Consider the following 27427-nt stretch of genomic DNA (forward strand, 5'->3'; position numbering starts at 1 on the left):
ATACGTTAAAAAGCTTCTCTGAACTTAAAAATGTTTTCCTTATTTTCTTATCTAAATGGAAAATTAAAGAAAATAATAATAAATATATGTAAAATATGAAATTAGCTAAAATGCTTTTTACAGAAAAATATTACATTTTCTAATATTTAGAAGATAATATTTTTGCAAGATCATTAAATATTCTAAGCCCAGGAGGGGAGGGATGTTGAAAAAAATCTTAGAAATAATTTATGTATTATAGCATAATAATGCTATTGGTCTTTAATTATCTAAGAATTTTTTTAAGTAATATTTTTTCTTAGAATGCCCTCAGTTCCAATTAGACAATTGCTACAGACTTTTGGGCTTTTTTAAAATTAGTAATGTTACAATTAAGAAAGTATCAAAATGTTGACATTTAGTTTGCCTTAAGTAACATCCTTTCCACATCAGATTAAATCTGGTCCTGTCTATCAATTGTGATCAAAATCTCCTTAGTTGGTTAGCAGGACTAGGGTACACAAATGTCCTTTGACCTCTCAACACAGACTGCTCAGATTTTGACTTTTTATAACAAACTCTCAAGTGTTCAAATACAACTCAAAGTGCACTTTGCTAAAACAGATGCATATTTATATTTACACAAGATAAGGACTACTGGTATAAATATCTACCTTCTGGTACTAACAAAACTCTGCAAAACAATAAGCCTGTGAGCTTATTAAGAAAGGACTCCCTGCTTTTTGATGACAAGGATTGCTGCAATGACTGAGTGTGTGTGGGCCACTGCCCTCTGCTGGTTTGATTTTTCAACTTCTTTAAAGAATCATTTCAAGACTTGTTATGACAAGGATGTCCTGTCTTTCTTTCTGGAATTAAGACTCTATGGAAAGGAAACTATGTAAGAATGTGAACTTTAAACTTAATTCCAGGAGTTCTAACAAAATGAAGTTTTCTGTGAGGGTCACAATAAAGGTAGATTCTTAAATTTCTTATCCCAAAACAATTAAAGACACAATTTAATAAGCTAATATTCCAAAATAATGAATAATGCTTCTGAAAAAATAGCCTAAATAAGCAAATAAATAAAAAAAATCTACATAAATGCCTCTTCTAAAACTAGTTATTTATAATGTATATAATTGCATATATTACTAGAGTTATATGTAATATAATTTTATCTTATAATATGTGAAAATACATTAATAATTCATGAATAACTTTAAGTCAGTGTCTTCAAAAAGCCACTTATTATAGCAAGTATAGTTCAAAGCATCCAAACCCAGTCAAATGACAGAGTTATCACTAATCTGGATTTTACCAGTGTTCTACCTTATAGATGATGTGCCAAGAATGGTTCTTTTAATAGCTCCTCATCTCAACCCCAGACACTCCATAGAATGCCAGGCCAGTAAAAGGATCTACTGTCCATGGAACTGATCTGGCTTTTCCATAGACAGATATCTCACATTCAACAAGCAGAGAATCAAATTCATAATCTTCCTCCCACATACCACCTCTTCTTCCTATATTCGCCTCTTGGTTGGTATTGCTACCATTCTACCTTCATTCAAATATTTTCATCCCCTATTTCCTTCAAGCCCATATTCACAGCCATGTCAATTACTAAGTCTGATAACATTGGCTCCTTTTCTAAAAATCCATTTCCTTAGTCTATATCCTGTCGTAAACCCTATTATTGTTTCATATTACCTCAAGGACATAAAATCCCAGTTTCCAGTGGCACTATCCAAGTTCTTTGTGATCAGAGTACGATCAACAAATACCCTTCAGTTTTCCATTTTTTATATTTCAAACTCATCTGTCTATCCATCCATCCATCCATCCACCCATTCATCTATCTGAAACTATTTATGGTTCTCACTACATATGGGTGTGTTTTATGCCTCTTTATCTTAACATATGATATTTTATCTGTTAACTCCACAATCATCTTTCAGAACCATGTTCAGGAATCACATTTTACACAAAGCCTTCCCTTGTGCTACCACATGAAAATTATCTTCACCTTCATATACTTAGGTATGATGCTGTGATTACTGCATTCATTTCATAGTATGGTAAATATTTTTTCCCATGTGTGTACATAGTTGCTAAGCCATGTCTGACTCTTTGTGACCCCATGGACTGTAGCCCACCAGGCTCCTCTGTCCATGGGATTTTCAAGGCAAGAATATTAGAATGGGTTGCCATGTCCTCCTCCAGGGGATCTTCCTGACCCAGGGATCAAATTTGCAGTCTCCTGCATTGGCAGGGGGATTCTTTACCAGTGAGCCACTTGGGAAGCTGCTACTAAGCCATAGATTCCATGTCACTGGAATGGTATCAAACTCATATCTTACCTTGAGCAATAAAAATATTTTCTGGTTAGTAGATATATACTAAATGACTGTTCATCAGAACAGAAGGCTTGTAACTTGCTGAATATGTAAATTAAACAAGTTCCTTATAATTCTAACTCTATTTTCCAACAAAGAGTGGGAATAATGATAGCGCCAATGTCATAGCTTTGTGTGCAGATTAAATAAAATAATATAGAAAAACCATTTGGTAGCATAACTAGAACATAGTGGAGCCTTTAAGACATTTGTGATGAGTTTTATTATAGTACATGGTTAGAACAAAATACAACTATCAGATTTGTAACTACTAGGCTATGAGAATATAAGATGGGTACTAATAAATGTGATATTATGTTAAGTGTTCATGGTAATTCATGGTATTCTTAATGAAATAATTTTTCTAATAAATAATGAAAATTAATAAAGAGAAACAATATAGTATTTATTAGACTTTGTATTCTTTTATGCATGCCACGTAATTGTTTCAGCTAGTTTGTATATATCTGAATACTGTTTAGATAATACAAAACAGGCTAAAACATCTAGTTTGAAATGTAAAAATGCCAATAAATGTAAAGTGACTATGACTATAACTATAGTTATATTCATAAATTCACAGATTACATGAATTAAAGGACATGAATGTCTCTGTACTTCAGAAGTTATTATCAAAATTCCAAATGACCTTTGTAATTTAAATATGCCTTAAAAACTAAAGCAAAATGAATTAAATAAGGGAAAAATGTAATGACAGCAAGATGAAAATATGTAAAAAATACTTGTAAAGAACTGAATATGTCTATGTGTAAAAATAATCCAAAACAAATTATGCTGTCACAGTAAATAATGAACTTTTCAGCAAACTAGAAGGGTGACATAAGTGGCATGTGCTCTGCCTAGAGATAAACAGACAAGTAAAGATTTAAAGTTACAAAGCTGATAAATGTGGGACTGACCACTTGTATTATGAACAGTTTTATTACGTAAGGTTTTTTCACACTTGATGTAAGTATTTTTGTTACATCATTAAGCACACGTAATAGAAGATGAGGACCACAGAAATTCAGACATAACCGACTTCTGAAACCTGAGAAAGTAAACTAAGCATCCTAAAGTCCATGAACAGCCCAACTCACTTTTACAATACATTTAGATTTTGGCAGAGTCTGCTGCTCAACTTCCATTTTCCTTTCTTTCTATGTGTACCGCTTCCCAGGCTTCAAGTGGGCACCTATCCCCACAGTGGGAGACCTCATTTTCCTGAGCTCTTGCCTTTCAGGATGGCTGTTTCAGAATCACACCGTGAGCAGAAGTGACATGTGTGACTTTCAGAGGAGGGACTTGGTGACGATGCTGTAAGCAGTGGACATGGCTATAGAGAAGACTAATTTTTAAGGGTAATAGCCTCTTTCTTTCTTACCTCCAACATAACCAGACACTTCCTCCTAGTAGCACACTGCACTCAATTTTGCAGTTAACTTTAGCGATAATTTTACCACATTTTATGGTGATTACATGTTTGGTTTGTCTTCTGCACTGCCCTAGAGGCTTTTCAAGGGCAGGGAGGATATTTCATTATTAACCTCACTTATTTTCCAAGCACTTTTATATTAGAGACCGGGAATAAACATTTCTCTCATGTTACATGACTGACTAACACACACATTGAATGGAGAGGGTAACATGGAATCATATACATTACCATATGTGAGATAGATGGCTAGTGGGAATTTGCTGTATGACACAGGGAGCTCAGTCCCTCTGTGACAACCTAGAGGGGTAGGATGAGGTGGAGTGGGAGGGAGGTAAAAGAAGGAGGGGACATATGCATACTTATGACTGATTCATGCTGATGTATGGAGGAAACCAACACAATACTGTAAAACAATTATCCTTCAATTAAAGATAAATTTAAAAAGTAATGGAAAAATATGAAACTGTGTTAAGGGTGTTTGAGTTAAAATTGTGCAACTTTTTAAAATTTGGTAGTAATAGGTTTTTTGCTTTTATCAATAGACTGCAACTGTGTAAATCTCTAATTCTCTACTGAATAAGATATATGAGTATTCTTGGAAATTTAAAACATTCAGCCATAAACTAAGAAGTGATTAATTTTTCGAGAGTCAATATTTGCCTAAGAGAATTATATATATTTGATGTATATACATGGTACACTTCTAACATTTTCGTTATAGGGTAAATCTATTTGTTGATTAGTTAGACAGTTTCTTAGAAACTTATGCTCAAGTTTTCTCTCAGCACTTAGAAAAATTTTCAGAGATGAGCCATTGCACACCAAAGACAGAGGAGACAAACAGAGAGCTGGAAAAAATGAGACCCAAAGAATTCACATTTACTTAATTATTTGAAGATTCACATTTACCTAATTATTTGAGGATCTAGCTATGCTAGGCCCTATCATCTTTTATAGAATAAAATTATTTTAATGCTGATTGTAACTCCTTTAAAGTTTTCAGGCAGCTTAAAAGTAATTTTATAAATGAGCTTAGGACTTGCACAGATATTCAAATACCAATATTCAGCAGCACTATTCACAATAGCTAAAAGGTGAAAAGAACCCAGATGTCCATCAACAAATGAATAAATAAACAAACTGTAGTATATATATATACAATGGAAGATTATTCAGCCTTAAGAAGGAAAGAAATTCTGACTATACCACACTACAAAAAAGTTACAATATGAATTAACCTTGAAGACATCATGTTAAGTGAAAGCAGCCAGTCACAAAAGGACAGATATTGTATGGCTCCCCTTACATGCAGGAGTCAGATCAGAAAGACAGACAGTAAGATGGTGGTTACCAGGGACTGGAGAGAGGGGAGAAAGGGGATTGTTGTTTAAAGGGTACAGAGTGTTACTGAGAAGAAAGAGAAGTTCTGGACATAGATGGTGGTAAGGGCTTCCCTGGTGGCTCAGACAGTAAATAATCTTCCTACAATGTGGGAGACACAGATTCAACCCTTGGGTCAGGAAGATCCCCTTAAGAAGGGAGGGCTACCTACTCCAGTGTACTTGCCTGGAGAGTTCATGGACAGAGGTGCCTGGTGGGCCCCAGTCCATGGGGTTGCAGAGAGTTGGACACGACTGAGCGACTTCACTTTTTTTTTTTTTTTCAGCAGACACTTTATGATCTGAGCCACCAGCTGTACACATAAAAGTAATTAAAGCAGTACAATTTTGCTATATGTATTTTACAATTTTAAAAATTAGTTAAAAACACAAGATATAAATCAAATTTTGAAAACACATTCATCAAAAGAAAATAGACATCTGACTACGACTTTATTTATGCCCTTATGGCAGAAGGTGAAGAAGAACTAAAGGGTCTCTTGATGAAAGTCAAAGAGGAGAGTAAAAAAGTTGGCTTAAGGCTCAAAAACTAAGATCATGGCATCTGGTCCCATCATTTCATGGCAAATAGATGGGGAAACAGTGGAAACAATGGCTGACTTTATTTTTCTGGCTCCAAGATCACTGCAGATGGTGATTGCAGCCATGAAATTAAAAGATGCTTACTCCTTGGAAGGAAAGTTATGACCAACCTAGATAGCATATTCAAAAGCAGAGACATTACTTTGTCAACAAAGGTCCATCTAGTCAAGGCTATGGTTTTTCCTGTGGTCATGTATGGATGTGAGAGTTGGACTATAAAGAAAGCTGAGCACCAAAGAATTGATGCTTTTGAACTGTGGTGTTGGAGAAGACTCTTGAGAGTCCCTTGGACTGCAAGGAGATCCAACCAGTCCATCCTAAGGGAGATCAGTCCTGGGTGTTCAGTGGAAGGACAGATGTTGAAGCTGAAACTCCAATACTTTGGCAACCTGATGCGAAGAGCTGACTCATTTGAAAGGGCCATGAGGCTGGGAGGGATTGAGGGCAGGAGGAGAAGTGGACGACAGAGGATGAGATGGTTGGATGGCATCACTGACTCAATGGACATGGGTTTGGGTGGACTCTGGGAGTTGGTGATGGACAGGGAGGCCTGGTGTGCTGCGGTTCATGGGGTTGCAAAGAGTAGGACTCGACTGAGCAACTGAGCTTAACTGATGACTTTATTAAAAGTCGTACAAGTATGTCTACATTAATAGTCTTTATTCAGCATACAAAATTTGTTATGTGTTGTATATGACGAAGCTTACATTAAAAAAACTGAAGTCCGAAAACTGAAAATTTGGAATTATGAAACAACCATAACTAGATTTGAGAAATAAAACTAGGAAATTTTAACAACTATAAAGTACATTGGAAATAGCACTCAGTAAGGTCTTCCTTTTTTTTTTTTTAATATTTTCATGGCTTAATGCAATTGTCATTCTTTCCCAGGCATGACCAACTCCAACATTAGTTTCCTAAGTACATTGCTCTTTATTGTCAAGTTGCTTTGAAGTGCTATAGAACTATATACTTTAAAATAAAGCTTTTCTGTTGTTTCTGATCACTTCAGAGATTCTGTAATATCAGAATTATGACTACAACAGAAATATCATGCCCTGAGTCCTTCAGGCTTCCACTTTTGATATTCGCAAGCTAGGATTATGAAATTTTAAAATCTATTCTCAAACATGAACTTCAAGTATTTTGAAATTTAATTACTGAGATTTGTGACCCCTTCTTCCCTAACCTTATCATGAAGTAGTTGCTGTTGTTCAGTCGCTAAGTTGAGTCTAACTCTTTGCGACCCCATGGACTGCAGCATGCCAGGCTAGCCTGTCGTTCACGATCTCCTAGAGTAGACGATGCACTAAAGTACAGTTTTGAAAAAGGAAGAGCCTGGAAGTTAAATCAAAATTCTTCAAGGAATTAAAAACACACCAAAGATTGGTCCTCTTAAAAACATACAAAAAGAAACGCATAAAGTAGTTCAGGAGCCTAAAACCCAGTCAAGTGAAACAAGGAAGCAGTAATTCCGTCAGTATCATTCTAATGAAGAGCAACAGCCAATCTAAAAGGCAGGGAGATGCAAAACAGCAAAGGACGGAGAAAACGTCAAAAGTCAGGCCAGGAAACGAATCACGGAGCACCTTATAAACTAGTAGGGATTTGAGAAATTAGTGAGCTTGATAAAGGAAGGTGGGCTAACTCTCACCTTCCTTTGAGATCACTCTCAAAGAAGTTTCTGGAAAGACTCTCAGAACTTATTCATTATTTAATGATAACAAGAGGATCGTTAAAGTAGTTGTTCCTTCTTCAGAAGTTCTGAGATACAAGTCATTTTCCCAATAGAGTTTGGGATAAAGTGCCAGGATTTTCCCCCAAATAACAATTTGCTCTTAAAATTTAAGTTGTCCTTTAAGTTACAATAGCCTGTTTTCCAAACCAGGTCATCTCAGTTCTGCCTATAGACATGAAATAGTGTCCATGTTATTTATATAACCTATCTAAAGAAGATTATATGTAAAATCTAGCATTCCCTTTGTCACCCTCACCAATCCTTAGCAAATTATAGGCACCTAATAAGCACAGTGAAGATCTGAGTACTTGGGACAGGTTTCAAACTCAGCAACCATGCTTAGCAGTAACTGGTAATAATGAAACACAATTAGCAATAAAACTACTGAAATGTTACCAGATTTAGAGGATCCAGAAAATGAAGAAGGCAGTTGGGAATTCCAACAGAAGATCTAAGTCAAGAACCGAAAGAAAGTAAGTACCATAGGAACAAGGGCAGGGCATGAAGATAGTGTGGAGACATCATTTACTCCTGACTATGCTGATGTCTGACGGGCATGAGCTTTGGTTCTCCTATGAAGTGTTTTTGGACAGTAACCATGTCTACTACACGTCTACTACTACTACAAAATAAAGACCGCAGTAGTTACAGAGCAGCCATTCTTTAAGGATTAAAGAAGTTATCATATGATAAACTCAGTTTAATGATGTGAATCCCAAAGGAAATCAATCATAAATATTCATTGGAAAGACTAACGCTGAAGCTGAGGCTCCAACACTTGGCCACCTGATATGAAGAGCCGACTGACTCACTGAAAAAGACCCTGATGCTGGGAAAGATTGAGGGCAGGAGGAGAAAGGGGCGACAGAGAATGAGGTGGTTGGATGGTATCACCAAATCACTGGACCAGAGCTTGAGCAAACTCCAGGAGATAGTGGAGGACAGGGAGGCCTGGCCTGCTCTGTGTGGTCCATGGAGCTGCAGAGTCGGACATGACTGAGAGACCGAATGGCAGTGACAACAAATGATGTGAAAGTGTTATTCCTAAATAAATAGTAGCTTTTACTAAATGGTATGTTGTGATATTGTTCCCATTAAACTCAGCTGCTTTGAAACAAGACCTTAGTATTCTTCCTCACTGAATCCCTTCTGTGAAGGTTACAGAACATATTTCAGTTTTCCTCTGCAAAGATATCAATGTTCCCTCCCTTTGAACCTGACTAAGCCTTTGACTACTTCAATCAATAAAAAGTACAGTGAACATGAAACTCTGTGACTTCCAAAACTAAGTGATACAGCTTTTCCTTGTCTTCTCAGGACACTAACTTTTGGAGGCCTGAGCTGCCATGGTAGAATTCTGGTTGTCCTAGACCACCAGACTCTGAAAATGCCCAGGCCACAGGGAGAAGTCATTCGTAGGTACTGGTGAGAGTTAATTTCATGTGATAATTTGGTCACAGGGTGCTCCAATTAAACATCATGTCTGGGTGTGTTTGTGATAGTGTTTCCGGATGAGACTAGCATGTGAATCTGTGGACTCAGTAAAGTAAGGTATTCTCCCCATTGTGGGTGGGCATTATCCATACTGTGAAGGACCTGAATAGAATAAAAGGCAAAGGAAAGAGGAATTTGCCCTTTTTCCCCTGCCTCACTGACTGAACTGGGACATCTTATCTCATCTTCTCTGGCCTTCAAACTGAGATTATCACCATCTGCTCCTCTGAGCCTTTGGCTCAGACTGAATCACACCACTGTATTCCTGGGTCTCCAGATGGCAGAAGGTAAATTCTGGGCCTTTTCAGTCACTACAGTCACATGGCTGATACCATATACTGGTTCTGTTTCTATGGAGAACACTGACTAGTACATGCTTCAAAATAAATAAATAAATAAATAAATGCTTCAGATAAGGTCTCAGCCGACAACCAGCATCACCCACCAGATACCCTCCATTGTTTATTTGCTAAGTCGTGTCCGACTCTTTGTGACCCCATGGACTGCAGCCTACCAGGCTCCTCTGTCCATGGGATCTCCCGGGCAAGAATACTGCAGTGGGTTGCTATTTCCTCTGCCAGGGGATCCTGCCAAGTGAAGGACCAAACCTGTGTTTCCTGCATGGGCAGGTGGATTCTTTACTGTTGAGACACCAGGGAAGCTACGATCCCATCTACTAGCTATCAAATCACTTCCAACCAGTGAGTCTTCCCAGCTGAAGACCAAGACTAGGTGAAGCAAAGAAAAGCCATCCCTGCTTCGTCCTGTTTGTACTGCTGACCCATGGAAGCTATGCATATAACAAAACAGTTGTTTTACATTGTCAAGCCCTCGAGTAGTTTATTATTTAGCAATAGTAAAGGAAAGAGATTTTGATATGTGGAAGTGAAAGGCAGCAAAACAGATAACATGCGACAACTGCCTTGGAGCTGAAGGTTGAAAAGAACCTGGAAGAGATAGGAGGACACCGACAGGCCTTAGGATACTGCTAGTGAGGGCTTCCACTATATAGGAACAATGTTATTGGAAAAGGGAAGAACTTGAACTCCTATGGTGGCAAAGAGCTTGTTATGGAGCAATAGCAAAGAGAATACCTTGGCGATTCTTAGCGTATTTTGGCCTCTTGTAAGTGTTTGCCAAACAAAATCTTAAAAAATACAATAAAGTTACACCATGTTTGCTACTTTCCTTGATAGAAGCTGAGGTGGAGAGGGAGATAACTTCTAAAGAAGTTAAAATTAAAAATTTATAATAAATCAAAGGTTTTTTGTATTTCTACTTTCTAAGTCTCCTCAGAAATTTATCCATTAAGGAAATTATTTTTTCTTCATATTTTAGGGCTAATACATGGAATAATGATGGTGACTTAAATAAGATTCCACACTTTGTGAAAATACTGGTCATGTAGAAATACAAAGCAGAAAACACAATCTTCAAGATGCTGCATATCTGAGAATATCATCTTTCTCTCCAAAGAAAAATATATGTGGGAAAACCGTTTCTTTAAAAAAAAGTAAGTCTGCCATTCAAGGTTATCTTTAAGAATTAATTATATTTAGTCAGAAAATAATGCTGAGCATACCCATATAAGAACATGTATTCCAAAAGGAAAAGCATTAGTAACTAATGCTTAGGTGGGGCAAGAAGCAATGGAGAACATCTAATTAGTTCCAATTAGCCATGCAGGAGGATTACTCTTCAGGTAAAATTACCTTATAATGAGGTGATTAACCTCTTTGGAAAGAGTTCAAGATAGACTTACTTTACACTTAATATGTCCCATAAAGAACTGGTATAAAAAGGGTCTTCAAGGATCCACGCCAGGGATAATTTTTAACAGGAATCAATAGATTTTATTTTGGAAGGCCCCAAAATATTTCTATTGTATTATTGATGGAATAAATCCTAAAGCATCTGGATACTATAAATGAGGCATTTAAATTTCATATCAAAGTAACTAACTTATCTGGGACTAACTTTATCTATACTAAAGAATGTAGGAATTGAACTCTTAATGAATTACAAATGCAAGCCTCTAGATTACCGATGAACATTATAGGAAAAAAAAATTCTGTCCTTCACACTGGTCAGTGTTACAAGCTCTTTCCCCAAAACCTTTTGTCCACGGTCTAATTAGTGCAGTGGACCCCCTCAGCCCCTAGAGCACACCTGGTTCCTGTTACAGTTAGACTAACGCTAAACCCGGGAAGAGGCCTGAACACAAAGAAAATAGAAGCTTCAGTGCTTCCAACACTGAAACACTTGGTAAATTGAGGATAGGGTTCTTAGGGCTCTATCTTCAATTCAGAGCTTAAAAAACAGCGGCTTTAACTTATAGCTAGGCTTATCTTTGGCTTTTCTCTTAAAATTGATCATTTATCATGGATTTCTTTAAATTATATGTATGCATATAAATGTACACATTTATATATATTACATATATATGCTGTCAGCTTAAACAAGAAATAATTTAGTGTTTCAATTTGATAATTTTTTTCTGAAAGATTCCATGTACACATAGAATCTATAGTAATGAGCAGAAATTCTTTTTAAGTTGCCTTCTGTTTAAATTCTTCCCTGTAAGAAAATACTTTATATCTTTGATTATTTATGTCTAGGATTATTCAGTTGTGACTTTTCAGACATCATCTCTGAATTAACCACTGTTACTTCACAAATTTGGTTTCTTAATTTGGTATCCTAGGAATTGTGTTTGTGTGTGAGTCAAAAGTTTTGCATAAAACACTTGCAAATTCATGTAAAGCAAAAACACAAATCCTGAGACTAGAGAGGCAAAATCAAGGAGGAAAAATTTGGAATATTTGCATGGAGATGATACTAATAAAATATCTAAAAGTATCTTACAAGCAAAAACTAGGAATGTTTCTTCTTCAGCTAAATCAGATAATATATAAGCAACCCTTACAATACTCCTTAGAGCTCAATGTTCACCTTAGCTTGAGAGCCCCATAAAATATCCCTCTGTACTGTTACAATGTCGACTTTTCTCCCAGTTTACATTCTTGTGCAGGACCTAGAACCATTTATGGTTTCTGTATAACCCCAAAGTCATTTTCCTCATTTGCCTTAGAGACTTTAAAAATTCAACATCTGGTGCGCTGCCCATTACATGAAAAGAACTACTTATTAAATGCCTACAGAATAGTCAACCAAATCAACAGCAGACACCGATATTTTATCCAACTTCAAGACCATCACTATTCCTTTTGTTACTCCCCTGCAGTGTCAAAAATAAATAAAAAAAAGAGAGAACAGGAATAAGAAAGCTGGAGAAAATGAAGAAAAGACAGTGAGAGGCAAAGATGGAAGAAAAAGTAAATCTTTTCCTGATTTACGCTCCAGTTCTCACTCACTCTATTCCAAAGAGCTATCTTACAAACATGGTTTTGAACAACTCTGATATAAAAGTTAGCATTTCAGTTTAATGGTACCAGGAAATAATGCACAAAGATTCAGGGGAATCGAATCTCTTGTGTCAGTGTTCACAAGGCTTTAACTCGCTTAACCATTTATATTTCCACCTGCTCAGATCAGACACACATTTAATGAGTTTCAACACACAAATGAAACTATATGGATAGGATAGCTTAGTAACTAAATTATTTTAACTTCTATATTACAAATACAGCAATAAGACATATAATTATGAAAAACAGTATGATATGAAAAGCTGAAACTCTCAGGAAATATATATAGCATGTGAAAGTGAAAGTGAAAGTCGCTCAGTCGTGTCTGACTCTTTGCGACCCCATGGACTGTCCATGGAATTCTCCAGGCCAGAATACTGGAGTGGGTAGCCTTTCCCTTCTCCAGGGGATCTTCCCAACCCAGGGATCAAACCCAGGTCTCCCACATTGCAGGAAGATTCTTTACCAGCTGAGCCACAAGGGAAGCCCATGTATAGCATAAATGTACCCAAATAAATAAATCTATGCAACACAAATGCACATTTGCATCCCCATGGACTATAGAGCCTGCCAGGGTCCTCTGTCTATGGAATTCTCCAACAACAATATTGGAGTGGGCAGCCATTCCCTTTTCCAGGGAATCTGCCTGACCCAGAGATAGAATCTGGGTCTCCTGCATTACAGGCAGATACTTTACCAACTGAGCCACCAGGGAAGGTGTGTATCTATGTACACAAAAGTATAAATCTAAGTTTATATACCCATCTATTTATCTACACAATATATCTTATATGAGGATAATAGTTCAGCCATCTGTAAAAGCTGACCTAATAATGCTTATACAAAAAACGAAAGAAATGTTATTTAAATGATATAATTCAGTAGTCATTCTAAGTGCCAATGAAAAATGAGTAAGTTTTATTTTTAAACATAGATCAAAGTTGGCTAGGTACACAGACAATAAAGACATAAAAATGCTTTAGGTCATGAGAATCTCATGAGTATATAATTCAGTCCAAAACGTCCCTGTTCAATTTGAAAAATTCTAATGAATACAGCTTCATTCAAAATACTAAATGACAAATATTCAAAATTTTAATATCAATAGTGTCATTTCCCTAGTTGGTTTTTAAAAGATGGTATCATTTACAAATGTGGAAGTTTACAATGAAACATAATCTGTATTTTTAAATAGAAAAAAATGTTTCACTATGCAATAATGAAGTTGTCTTGACTGGTGGATGCAAAAGTGGGGTCAAAGGCCTAAAATAAACTGCCACACAGAATTTGAACATTGCTTGTGAAGCTTTGAATGTTTATTTTATTGAATTCTAAGAATATATCGGGCTTCCCAGGTGGCACTAGTGTTTAATGAATCAGGCTGCCACATGGGTTCGATCCCTGGGTCAGGACAACCCCCTGAAGAAGGAAACAGCAACCCATTCCAGTATTCTTGCCTGGAAAATTCCATGGGCAGAGGACTCTAGTGGGTTACAGCCAATGAAGTAGCAAAGAATTAGACATGACTAATCAGCTGAGCACACACACACAAGAATATATTATGACTGGTTTTGACTGATAAAAAATATTTGTGTAGTAAAATATCTCTTCAGATTGTTATAACTTAGGCAAGATTTAGTTTATTGTCTTTTACTTGATATCACATGATATACAACTGCAAAATAATTATTGCATATACCTGTGGAGAGAGACCTTTTCTATTCAGTCTTTAGTTAAACACCATCACAGGGTGCATGCTGCCTCAGCCACGTCAGTCATATCTGACTCTTTGCAACACTATGGACTCTAGTTTGCCAGGCTCTTCTATCCACGGGGATTCTCCAGGCAAGAATACTGGAGTGGGTTGCCATGCCCTCCTCCAGGGGATCTAGCCCACCCGAGGATCAAACCCATGTCTCTTATGTCTCCTGCACTGGCAGGCGGGTTCTTTAACAGTAGCGCCACCTGGGAAGCCCAAGGTAATATTAATAACTGAGAATTACATATTATTAACCTATAAAGTTGATAATACAAGTGTTAAGTCTATAAGTAAGCATATGCTATTAATTAGCAAAGCATTCACAGTGCTCAGGGATTTATATAGTAAAAATGTGTTAACACTGCTGGCTGAGGTCTTGGGATATTAAATACATGAATACAGAAAAATCTTATAATACCTAAAAGAATAGTTATTTAGAATCAAGACTCATTGTAGGTATATTTCAACTCTCTTTCCATTATCTTTCTCGGCAATAAGTAGTTATTTCAAAAACAAATGTACCACTTAATAATGTATAATTTAATGAATAAATTTAGTAAATATCCATTGAGTGCTCATTATAGTCCATGTACTACATAGATACTAAAGTCCCAGAGAGAGAGTCTCATTCCATGATCTCTCAAAGCCTATCGTCAGGGAAAGAAGTCAAGAATCACTCCACAGCGTGAATGTGTTCTTAAAGGCAGAGGCAAATCTCCTAAATTCATGTTGACTATTAATTTGAGCAATCTGCAGAGCACAGATTCTTTTCAAAATTAGGTTTTATTAATATAGTGGTGGTGGCTTAGTCTCTAAGTTATGTCTGACTCTTGCAACCACAGGGCCTGTAGCCAACCAGGCTCCTCTGTCCAAGGGATTCTCCAGGCAAAGAAACTGGAGTGGGTTGCCAATTCCTCCTCCAGGGGATCTTCCTGACCCAGGAATCAAACCCGGGTTTCCTGCATTGCAGGCAGATTCTTTACCAACTGAGCTGTGAGGGAAGCCCCTTGTTAATATGGTAATATCAAATTACCAGTCTAGAATACTAATTTTTCAGTTTTGTTTCTTCTCATACATTTGGAAGGCAAAGCTCCTCTGTCATATCTTATATCACTACCTAGATTCTTAGTTAAACTGCATTATTAAAATTTACATACCAATTTAAGTTTTCTACTTACAGATTTCTTCATAAAACAGTAGAAAGTAGGACAGAAATAAGGCTCATACCTCTTGAACAGGGGACTAAGAAAATGATCTTTGTTTCATTCAGGGAGTTAGATATGAGATACTTTTAAGTGATTAACATGACATAATGAAACAGCATCTTTGTGGAGTACTGCTAGCCCTTGATGTTTGATAGCAGGTTCATTAAGTGTTGTATGTTAGGAGTTAGAATTTGTACTCTAAAAACAAGTTACGACTACATTATTAAGAAATTTCTGCAAATCACTAAGGCTTTTTCTATAGTTAGCTGCATTTTGCATATTACTTATAAGTCCTTGTCAGTGTTACCGAGATTTACACATAGAATTCAGTCATTTTCTCCAAACTATTATAACCCTTCATAATTATGTTAATATTTTAGTGTGTTTATGTCTAGTTAATTTTTTTAGGAAAAGTGAAAACTTAAAATTCTTCTTCTAAATAAAATTAGGAAAAGTATAATGAATTTGAATTATGAGCATAAGACATAGTAGCACAGACACTTCAAGAATTATTTTTTCCAGCCTAAAAGAACAGAAATATGTATTTCAATTCAGTTTGATTAAAGACTGTCTTAAAGTTTAGAAAGTTGAAAAGCACATTTCCTTTTAACAGTTAACATAGATTTATGTAGAAATTTTGGAAAAAAATGATATAACCCTCTCAACTAGCACTTGCTTAAGCACCACCAGAAAAATCATTATCTTTCCCAGTTCTTTCAATTTCTGTCATAAGAAGCATAGAGAACAGAACTATATATTTTGGTAATTAATTTCCTTAAGATAATGTTAGAAACATCATGTTCTTTAAAATATAAATGAATTTCAAGGTGAGCATGCTAGAGGATAATATTAATGGCGTATGATTTATTGTGACAAGAGATCTGATCTGAAACACCATTATTAGGAGTACTTAAAAAAATCCATTTGCAAATTCCTGAACATATGAAAGTGCTCTAGCTGAACCCGTATCAATGTTGAAATCTAGAAAGTTGTCCTTGTGAGTATGAAAGTGCTTGTGCACACTATCTGGCCTTCCTCCTCATATAAATTTATTAGAATATTTTCATATTCTGAATATGCTGCATTGTAGTGCAGGGAATTACATAAATGCTCATAACACTGAGTGAAGACAATCTACAAAAGTACAGACTCAATAAATATGGATAGTTAACTTGGCAATATATATAATTTTAGGGCTGACTGTTACCTAAAAAAAATAGTCAGCGATAATTCACTGAGCAACTACTGATACAGCTGGCAGTCTTTGAACTCATACTAGAAACGTGTGAGCTGTGTCAATATAGAAGGGATTTTCTATGTTATTACCGTTCCAAATGAAATACTCCCTTTATATAAGCGAGAGTTACTTTTGACTTAAATTTACACTTAAACGTTTCAGTAAGATGCAATTTTACATCTTCTAATTTGGGATACATAAACACATTGTAGTCAATGACATCTAACCACATGCTAGGCAGTGAGCAATGTCATAGATTAGTACTGCAGTTAATAATAAAAAAACCTAAATAGACATATATGAATAATAGAAGTCTTCATTATTAAAATAATTAAAATTATTCTGGAGAACAGAATTGCTTAGCTTTGAAGGAGCATTATAAATACTGGCATTCTAATAAAGGCCATCAAACTTGAGCATCTCATATATCGATACACTGCTCTGTACTCTTCTCCTTTCTGCCTCCCCATGCACATGTCTCTCTTTCTGTTTCTCTGGTTTTCTCCACTCTCTCCCTCATCCTATCTCTGTTGAATAAGTTTGGAACAAAAATTTCCCCCTGTAAGCGTATTTTAATGCATTGATGGGCTTTTAAATTGTAAATCTCCTATAGGGGTGCACTGCATAGAGCATTTCTCAAATAGCATCTTTTTGGCTTGAAACCTATTTTAATATATGAATATCAACACATGAAAGACTCATAGAATGGCACTGGGGAAAGCATAAGAGAGTTGATTCTATAATATGGCTTTATGTGCATTAACAAATGTGTTCATTTCCAGTATATTCAAGGTGGATCATCAAGTGCTAAAATACTTACAAGGTAAATGTAATTTTATTGTTACATCATTTTTACATAAATTTCATGAAATAAAATTAAATCTTGTAAAATAAACATGTATAGTCTAGATATAAATAAAAATGGTGTAAAGTTTTTAAGAAATTACTTTTGACTTAATTTTGTAATATAGATGGCATAAAATTAAAATACTGCAATAAAAATTCAGTATCCATCCCATCCATTTCTTTCCCTTTTCTAGAAGAAACCAAAGTTAAAAGATTTTTGCAAATCTTTCTAAAGATAATATATGCACATATATGTATATTTATTGCATACTTTTTTCCATTTTCCTTAAGACAAAATCATAGATGCTTGAACTATGAAAGAAAAAGTAAACCATAGCATCATGATTTATCATCTGTAGGGTAGGAAGATCTCAAGGTGATACCTGGGGTACTTTTTGGAAATACATTTTCATATGTCTTGCTAAAACATTTAAATAGATCAATATAATGAAAATTAGGTAGGATCTTACATGAAACTATTTAATATGATAATTCTTATATAAAGAAGTACACTAAAGTCTATTGTTAAAACATCTAAAATAGATTTAAAATACATTCATTTATTATGGAATCACATGGAAGAAAATCATGTCAATCTCCCAGTGTATAACAAAACTGAAATAAACAGAAGAATTTCCAGTAGTTCTAAGTGTTCTATAACACTCATGGTATAATGTCAACCTAGCCAAATAGAGAGATCCCAGGGCCTTTGACTTTGAACATTAATATATAAATCACTTAAATATGTATATATAAATGTTGACTATTATTTTGTAACTGGGAAATGAACAAAGTAGAAATGGGTATAATTAAACAAAATACCCTTCTGCCCAAAATTTCCTGGGTAGCGGGATGGAGATGGCCATATTTCCTTCTAGAAATGGGGAAGATAACAAAGCCAATCTTTCTCAATTTCCCTGAAGATCAGCAAAAGTCAGTATCTACATTTCTGAGGAAATAATGTCTGTGTATTGTTACAGCAGCAAAACTAATTTTGGCTTTCAAGGGCTTTTGCTTTGAAGAGAAAGTCTTTAACAGTAGTTTTTGTCAGCACTTATATTTCTCTGGTTTATTTTCCATTTAGCTTAAGCCAATACAGGACTGATAGTACAAAAATTAGAGGTCTTATATGATACCTATGGAATGTACAGTTACTCAGCATGACCAAATCAGAGCCTCGTGTTTCTCCTTCAGATTTAGGATGATCACCCCTCACATACTGGGCCATGTAAAGGCTTCCAGTGTATCCTAATAACTACTTTCACCTTATACTTGATATCTTTCTTCTCAGTATGAAAATGAACCAAAGATGATCACATTGTATTCCCTATTATAACCTTCCTAAAATTTAGCAAGGAAAATTAAATATGTTTACATTTATGTCTTAATACTTATACACATGCCAAGCCCTATTCAAGTCATTTATATGTTAAGTGTTTTATATCATACAGTGACCCTTTTTATGACACAGTCCATCAACAGCAACCATAATTATAATGAATCATTTTTTCATCTTACCTACTATTGAATTTTTCTGGGTGTTTCTCTCTCATGATATGGAATCTGTGTGCAATGGAAGCATCCTAAGGAGAGAAAGAGAAACAAAAGACAGGACAGTTTATGATCCTAAATCTTGTGGAAACAATTAAAAGAGAAAAACTTAAAGAATAATATTTTAAATTAACCTTTCCTAAAAAATACCATTGTCAAGAGGATATCGTGTAATCAGGCAGAAATGAGTAATACACATAAATTCTGCACAAGTATGAATTAGTCACTATTGGTTACTTTTCGTATTTACTTCAAGGAATTAATTTACATATAATGCATACACCTCCTCTACATGCCTTTGGTCTATGCTTAAAGAAAGTTTAAAATAGTTCATATGTACATAAATGTCAAAAAATATTTAAAATTCTTGTTATACAAAAGCTAGAAAGATGGTGTAAGTGGAGAAATGATCGAGTGGAGAAGCTCCTAGTCTCGTCTTTTGAGATTAATTATGGGTAAAAATATAACGTGAGTGTTTCTATTTAGTAAAGGTAAGTTTAATACGTGACTTCAAAGTTTGCGAAGAATGTATTGGATATGTAGTTATTAACTGCTCATTTCACAAGCTACTTTCTGACTTATCTTGCTTACCAGAGAAAAATAACAAAGGGGAAATTTATTTTTGGAAAATTGGTGACAAGTGTAACTAAACTCTGAGATCCCAAATATACCAGTTCCACACCCTAATGGATGTTTCTTCCATTTAGGAAATGCATTCAGAGTTTCTATGACACAGAATCACACAATATGTGAGACTGGTGGAATATTGCGATTCATGCTTCTCAATTTGCTGTTCTTTCTGACTTTTAATGGTTGTCTCTGTTATTCTAAGCAAGGAGATATTTTCCCTTTCTCCATCGACACATGATTAATCACTCCAATGAGAAACTAATATATTTACCAGTCATCTCAGAAGAAATGGGGCAATTTTGGTGAATAACTGTTAATTTTGTTTCCTAGTAGGGATAAAATAAAAAGATAAACCAAACAGAAAGGAAATAAAGAAGCTGTGTATTTGAAAGAATCCTGAAAACACTAATCAAGGATTAAAAGTCTAATGAATGAAATGAAAAGGCTAATGTGCTTACTCATGCATAACAAAGCATTAGGCACAAGAGAGGGACCAATGCCCTCTGCAGATGGCAGACAGAGCACTGCTTTCCCCCAAGATAGAGATGTGATAGAACTCTAAATGTTTGTGTATATTTTATCCTCTAAAAAATTGTTGAGTAATTGAATTAATCCACAAGGGTAAAGGACACAAAGGTATAGACAGATGTGTACTGAAACAACACTTGTACAATAATTCTATGTTTTGAGATTCTGATATAATTTTGTTATACATACACGGTCAATTTCCTGGTTTACTAAGTATGAATATCAAGGTGTTTACTCTTATTAGTCCAGTAGCTTTAAAACTTAAAGTTTCTTCCTTTTAAAAAAATTTTCACTAATAACTCATAAAAATACATTTTAAATAAAGCAAAGTTCTGTTGCTATGGTATGAAATTATAGGAAAAATCTGAGTTGGGCTATTTATGGTGTATTATACAGCATTATCATTAATTAAATTTTAAAAATCATTTATTTTGAAATAAATACAGAAATACAGAACAACACACAGCCAAAGATACACTTAGCCTTAGCTCCTCTATTTCCAAGACACTCAGGCAATGAATCATGTAGGAAAGAGAGGAGGGAAATAAAAGCTAGTGAAGAACACTGGCATGCCTTTTCCTTGTGTTGAATGGGTCCCACCACAAAGAGAGAGCTGGCATTGCTGACTAAAGGATGGATAAGGGACAATGACAGCAGGTGTTCATTTGGATGAAAATTCAGACTAAATTCCCATGGGACCCTGTCCCTTTGGCATAACCCCAAGAGACTTCAAAGAGAACTGCCAAACCCTGCAAACTTACCCAGCAGCCATATTTCAGGGACACTAAAGGTTCTCTAAGAAGACCAAATAATAAAACACCGGCTTCCCAAGTGGCACAGTGGTAGAGAACCTGCCTGCCAATGCAGGAGATGTAAGAAACATGGGTCTCATCCCTGAGTCAGGAAGATTCCTTGGAGGAGGAAATAGCAACTCACCCCAGTATTCTTGTTTGGAAAATTCCATGGACAGAAGAGCCAGATGGGCTATAGTCGATGGGTTCACAAAAGAGCTGAACACTACTGAGTGTGCACACACACACAGTGTTGGTTTTTTACATGAACTTTGCCCTTTCAGTCTCTATATATTGCAGTTTTTTGGAAACAAAACCTAAACTGGCTTCTCTTTCATATCCTAGAATGGTTAAATGTTGAGTTCAGACAGCCTTTCACTTCCAAGACTTGTTACTTTGAGCAAATTACTTATTTACCCTGAGTCACAGTTTTCTTACCTTTACAAGAAGATACTAATACCCCTTTATAAAAGTACTCTGGTGAGATATTTTAGATTATTCTATATAGCAATTGCAATAGTCTTCTGTATAACTGGGGTATTCTTATATTCTACACCCACATTAGACTGTTACTAAAAGTTAAATAGAATGCTAAAAAATAGTTGAATTGGATAATTTTGAAAGATATATTTCAGTTCAGTTCACCTCAGTTCAGTCGCTCAGTTGTGTCCAACTCTTTGCAATATATTTACTGACTCTCAATTTGGTTTTATTTCTTGAATTTAAAAAAATTTCACCTTAATTTAAAAAATAAAATCAGATAGAGGAAATAAAACTTATTGATCTTTTTTAAAGCAAAAGAAATTAAATCTCATTAGGTTGATTTTCAAAGCAGAGTATTTTGTGTAGTACTTTATAATTTATATATATGTAAATATGTACATATGTGTGTGCATATATACATACATATAAAATGTGTATATATGTATGTTTATATATATATATATATATATACACACACACACATGCATACAAATATATCAAAGAATGAGCTTCTTAGCCATATCTACCTTTGATACTCTGTACTGGTATTTCTCTAAAGACTGATTTTTTTCTTTTCTATGAGAGCTTATTATTTTTTAAAAAAATAAAGTTACCCTAAATCTCCAAAGTTGCATTTTAAGTTATGAAATACTTGATTATTTTCTGTAGGTTATAAAATTTCAAATAGAGCAAACAAAATTGCTGAGATATCTATAAAAAGCAAACTCTACTAAGAAGACATTATCAATACTAATCTTTTACTTGAGCTATAAAATATGCTTACCTAAATATTATCATAGGTACTATATTTTTAATTCATTTAAGGAATATAATTATAATTATATTCCTTAAATATAAATATAATTATTCTGATAATTATTTCTACAAAACTTGACAAATAATTTATTTCTGAATATTATAGCAAATTAAACATTTTCTCAATTCCATTACAGTTTATGATAGGATATAAATCTAACCAATGACAAATGGATGTTATCAAGAGTTATTCCAAATGCAACCATAGAATTTAAAATTAAACTTTGTATACTAGATGAATTTTCATTGATTTCCTGAAATAGTTCAGTTCCTCCTTAGTTTTTGATGAATAAATTACTTCCTGTGTGTGAGCTTTTTCTTCTATAATAACTGTGATTTCTTCAAGAGCTTCAAAAGCTGAAATGTGTGATGTTCCATTTGTTATTTTTGGAATATTTTTCAAAGATTTTCAAATGAAATTTTGATGTATTATTTACATATAATAAAGTTTACCAATTTTAAGGATACAATTAAATGTCTTGAGGAAGGTTTTAATAACTACTTTCAACAATCACGATACACAAAATTTCCATCACCCCAAAAGTTCCAAAAGGCCCTTTGCGTTTACGTACTTTCATACATATATACATATACAAATCATTGATCTGCTGTCTTTATAGTTTGTCTTTTCTAATATTTCCTATAAATGGAAAGTACAAGTACTCTCATGTCTGGATTCTTTCATTTTACTGTAATGTCTTTAAGATTCAGTCATTTGTTCCAATGTTGGGGATTTCTCCCTTTTAATTGCTAAGTAGTGTTCTATTAAATAAGTATACCACAATCTGTTTGTTCATTCATTAATTGCTGACGTTTGGCTTTTATGCATAAAGTTGCTATGAACTTTTGAGCACAATTCTTTTTGTATACATGTGTGATTATGCCTTTTTGTAAAAACTTAGGAATGAGACTGCTGTGTTAGATGGTATGAATACATTTTAACTTTGTATTTAAAAAAAAACTTATTTTTCAAAGTACTTGCACCATTTTCCATTCCTACTAGTAAAGTATGTGAGTTCCAGTTACTCCACATCTTTACCAACACTCCACATCTACAGTCACTCTTGATAGGCTTTTTAAATTTTACCCTCCTAAGATCCGGTCCCATCACTTCATGGGAAATAGATGGGGAAACAGTGGAAACAGTGTCAGACTTTATTTTGGGGGGCTCCAAAATCACTGCAGATGGTGACTGCAGCCATGTAATTAAAAGACGCTTACTCCTTGGAAGAAAAGTTATGACCAACCTAGACAGTATATTCAAAAGCAGAGACATTACTTTGCCGATAAGGTCCGTCTAGTCAAGGCTATGGTTTTTCTTGTGCTCATGTATGGATGTGAGAGTTGGACTGTGAAGACAGCTGAGCGCCGAAGAATTGATGCTTTTGAACTGTGGTTTTGGAGAAGGCTCTTGAGAGCCCCTTGGACTGCAAGGAGATCCAACCAGTCCATTCTGAAGGAGATCAACCCTGGGATTTCTTTGGAAGGAATGATGGTAAAGCTGAAACTCCAGTACTTTGGACACCTCATGAGAAGAGTTGACTCACTGGAGAAGACTGTGATGCTGGGAGGGATTGGGGGCAGGAGGAGAAGGGGACAACCGAGGATGAGATGGCTGGATGACATCACGGACTCGATGGACATGAGTCTAAGTGAACTCCGGGAGATAGTGATGGACAGGGAGTCCTGGCGTGCTGCGATTCATGGGGTCGCAAAGAGTCGGACATGACTGAGCGACTGAACTGAACTGAACTGCAGAAATGATATTCTGTTTTAGAGCGTTAACCCTTATTGAGTCACACTATCTGCTTCAGTACAAGGGTCTGTCAATTCTGGTAAAATTATAGGATTTCAAAGTTTTGGTACAGATTTAATAAATGCTTGAAGCTTTATCACAGTTTATTCATTCTCACAGCTTTTAGTATATCTTCTCAGCTTTGCTATATTCAACAATTACAAAATAGCAATGAGCACTCTGAAAGTCCATTTGTGCATTCAACTCAACACTCATCCCATGCACATCCTCAAGGATTTCAAAGGATTTTTTTTTTAATTCCTTCAAAAGATATTCAGAGAATATCTTAGGGTATCTCTTTTTAAAGAACTTGAGCTCTCAAGTTGATTATGATCTTTTTCTTCAGTTAAAGTGAAGTAAAACTGTTAGTTGCTTCAGTCTGTCCAGCTCTTCACAACCCTATGACTATAGCCCTGGAGGTTCCTCTGTCCATGGGATTCTCCAGGCAAGAATACTGCAGTGGGTTGCTGTGCCCTCCTCTAGGGGATCTTTCAGACCCAGGGACTGATATGTAGCATTAGTTAGTTAGTTAGTTGCTCAGTCATGTCCAGCTCTTTGCAATCCCATGTGCTGTAACCTGCCAGCCTTTTCTGTCCATGGAATTATCCAGGCAAGAATATTGGAGTGGGTAGTCATTCTCTTCTCCAAGGGATCTTCTGGACCCAGGCACTGAACCTGGTCTCCTGCATGGCAGGCAGATTCTGTACCATCTGAGCCACCAGGGAAGTGCATATACTTTAAATAAAAGCAATATTACAAATTTCAGTGTATATAAAACTATATAAAATGTGAAAGAACCACCTTTCCCCAATTTTAATTCCGACAGATAATAACCAAGGTCCTTTCTCATGCACCATTTGAAAACAGCCTATCTAAAAAGCATAAATGTATGAAAATACATATGCACAACTGTATATTTACAAAAATGGAATTATACACACTGTGCTGAAACTGGGATTTTCTTTTTCACTTATTAATAAAGCATATACATATCCAGGAAACAAGAATTTTCCTTATGTTTTTAGTGCCAGTAGCCTATTGTCCTTAATAGATGTGAATTATTTATGCAGCTATCTCCTATTTGTAGTGGTTTGGGTTTACTATTTTGCTACCAAAATTAATATTATTTAATGTTTTGTTACCAAATTCTATACTAACTTCATGCATCTCTGTGAATATATAGTTACAGCAAATACTCAGAAGTGGAATTCCTGGCTGAAAGTGTAGGTAAGTATTATGTTTTATTGTGTAGTGAAAAATTACTCTCCAAAAGGTTAACACATTCCCACTAACAGTGTCTAACGTGACTAGTCATCATTAAGTTTATCACCTTCTGAATTTGATGGGCTAAAAAGTATGACACAATTGTTTAAATAAAGTTTTGTCATTGTTGACTGAAGTTGATGATCTTTTCATATGCTTTTGTTCATATTTATTCGTTTGTGGAGTACCTACTTAAGTACATTATCCATTTTGTCTGTGTACATTAAGAAACTATTTATGTTAATAACCATAGTGAGGAAATAGTACTTACATAGTTACTACTACTGAAGCACTGTTTTAAAAGCTTTATATGTAGTATTTCATTTAACCCCATAAAAAATTTTATGAGCTAGCTATTGTTATACAGCATTACAAACTAGGAAATAGGATTACAGAATTTTTAATCATCCCAGACCATATAAGAAAGGGCTGTGGAATTAACAGTTGAATACAAGAAGCATCTTTAGCATGCAGGCATTTCATGCCTTTTTATCTAGTATAGAAAAAGTCATGCATTGCCAATATTTCACAAGTCTGTTTTCTAACTTTTTTACCTTGTAGAGTTTAAACTATTTATATTTCAGTTATATCAAAATTTTCTGAGTTTTGAGTCATGCTTAGAAATCTCTTTCTTTTCTCCAATTTAGGAATAACATTACTTTTTGTATGTCTTGGCCATTATGACTTCATATTTTACAGTGTAATATCTGAATCATTTCATATTATTTTGGCATAAGAGTTAAGCAGAAATCTTGCCAAATTTTTGCCAAAAGATATATTATTTATGTTAATACGAGTTTGTCAACAGTTTGTTTCCCTCTTTGTTTGAAAGACAAAACTTATATATAATAAATGTCCATCTCTGCATTTCTGTTACTCTGAACCAGTATACCAAATTACTTCAATTGTTGTAATTCTGTAATCAATTTTCATATTTGTTGGGCAAAGGTCATAGTCCTCATTTAACTCTTTTAAAAATGTACGATTATTTAGAAGATTTGATGAAATTTGACATTATTTTTATTCACATTACCTTGCTATGAATATTCAGCTAAAATCTTTGGGTTTTGCAATTAGATCTGACTTGATAGATAAATTTTGGAAGAACTAGAATGTTTTATAATATTATGTTCTATTTTTTAAGATATATTTCTCTGCTTACTATATTTTCTCATATGATTTTTAGTAGGGTCCAAAATTTTCTTCACATTAAGTCCAATATATTTTTATTAATTTCATACATACTTATCTTACATTTGTATTTACCATAAGATGATTCTTTATTATTTTGTCTTTTTAACTGACTATCTTTTATATAGAAACATTTTTATTATTTATTATTAATCTTTTTTTAAATTTTATTATTTATTTATTTATTATTTTACTTTACAATACTGTATTGGTTTTGCCATACATTGACATGAATCTGCTACGGGTGTATATGAATTCCCAATCCTGAACCCTCCCCCCACCTCTCTCCCCATATCATCTCTCTGGGTCATCCCAGTGCACCAGCCCCAAGCATCCTGTATCCTGCATAGAACCTAGACTGGCGATACATTTCTTACATGATATTATACATGTTTCAATGCCATTCTCCCAAATCATCCCACCCTCTCCCTCTCCCACAGAGTCCAAAAGTCTGTTCTATACATCTGTGTCTCTTTTGCTGTCTTGCATACAGGGTTATCATTACCATCTTTCTAAATTCCATATATATGTGTTAGTATACTGTATTGGTGTTTTTCTTTCTTGCTTACTTCACTCTGTATAATCGGCTCCAGTTTCATCCACCTCATTAGAACTGATTGAAATGTATTCTTTTTAATGGCTGAGTAATATTCCATTGTGTATATGTACCACCACTTTCTTATCCATTCATCTGCTGATGGACATCTAGGTTGCTTCCATGTCCTGGCTATTATAAACAGTGCTGCAATGAACATTGGGGTACACGTGTCTCTTTCAATCCTGGTTTCCTCAGTGTGTATGCCCAGCAGTGGGACTGCTGGGTCATAAGGCAGTTCTATTTCCAGTTTTTTAAGGAATCTCCACACTGTTCTCC

At 35.0% G+C, this 27427-nt stretch overlaps 1 protein-coding gene across 6 annotated transcripts in view; it reads right to left on the reverse strand.

Annotated features, from left to right (window-relative positions):
* Positions 1 to 27427, reverse strand: part of DGKB (diacylglycerol kinase beta) — a 799100-nt gene that overhangs the window by 373402 nt on the left and 398271 nt on the right. For all 6 annotated transcript variants that reach the window (XM_068972349.1, XM_068972347.1, XM_068972346.1 and 3 more), the window contains one exon: positions 19024 to 19088. In XM_068972349.1, the coding sequence (XP_068828450.1) occupies positions 19024 to 19088 (65 nt within the window). The remainder of the gene's footprint in view (positions 1 to 19023; positions 19089 to 27427) is intronic.

Source organism: Capricornis sumatraensis, chromosome 5 (genome assembly GCF_032405125.1).
Source record: "Capricornis sumatraensis isolate serow.1 chromosome 5, serow.2, whole genome shotgun sequence".
Lineage (NCBI taxonomy): Eukaryota > Metazoa > Chordata > Mammalia > Artiodactyla > Bovidae > Capricornis > Capricornis sumatraensis.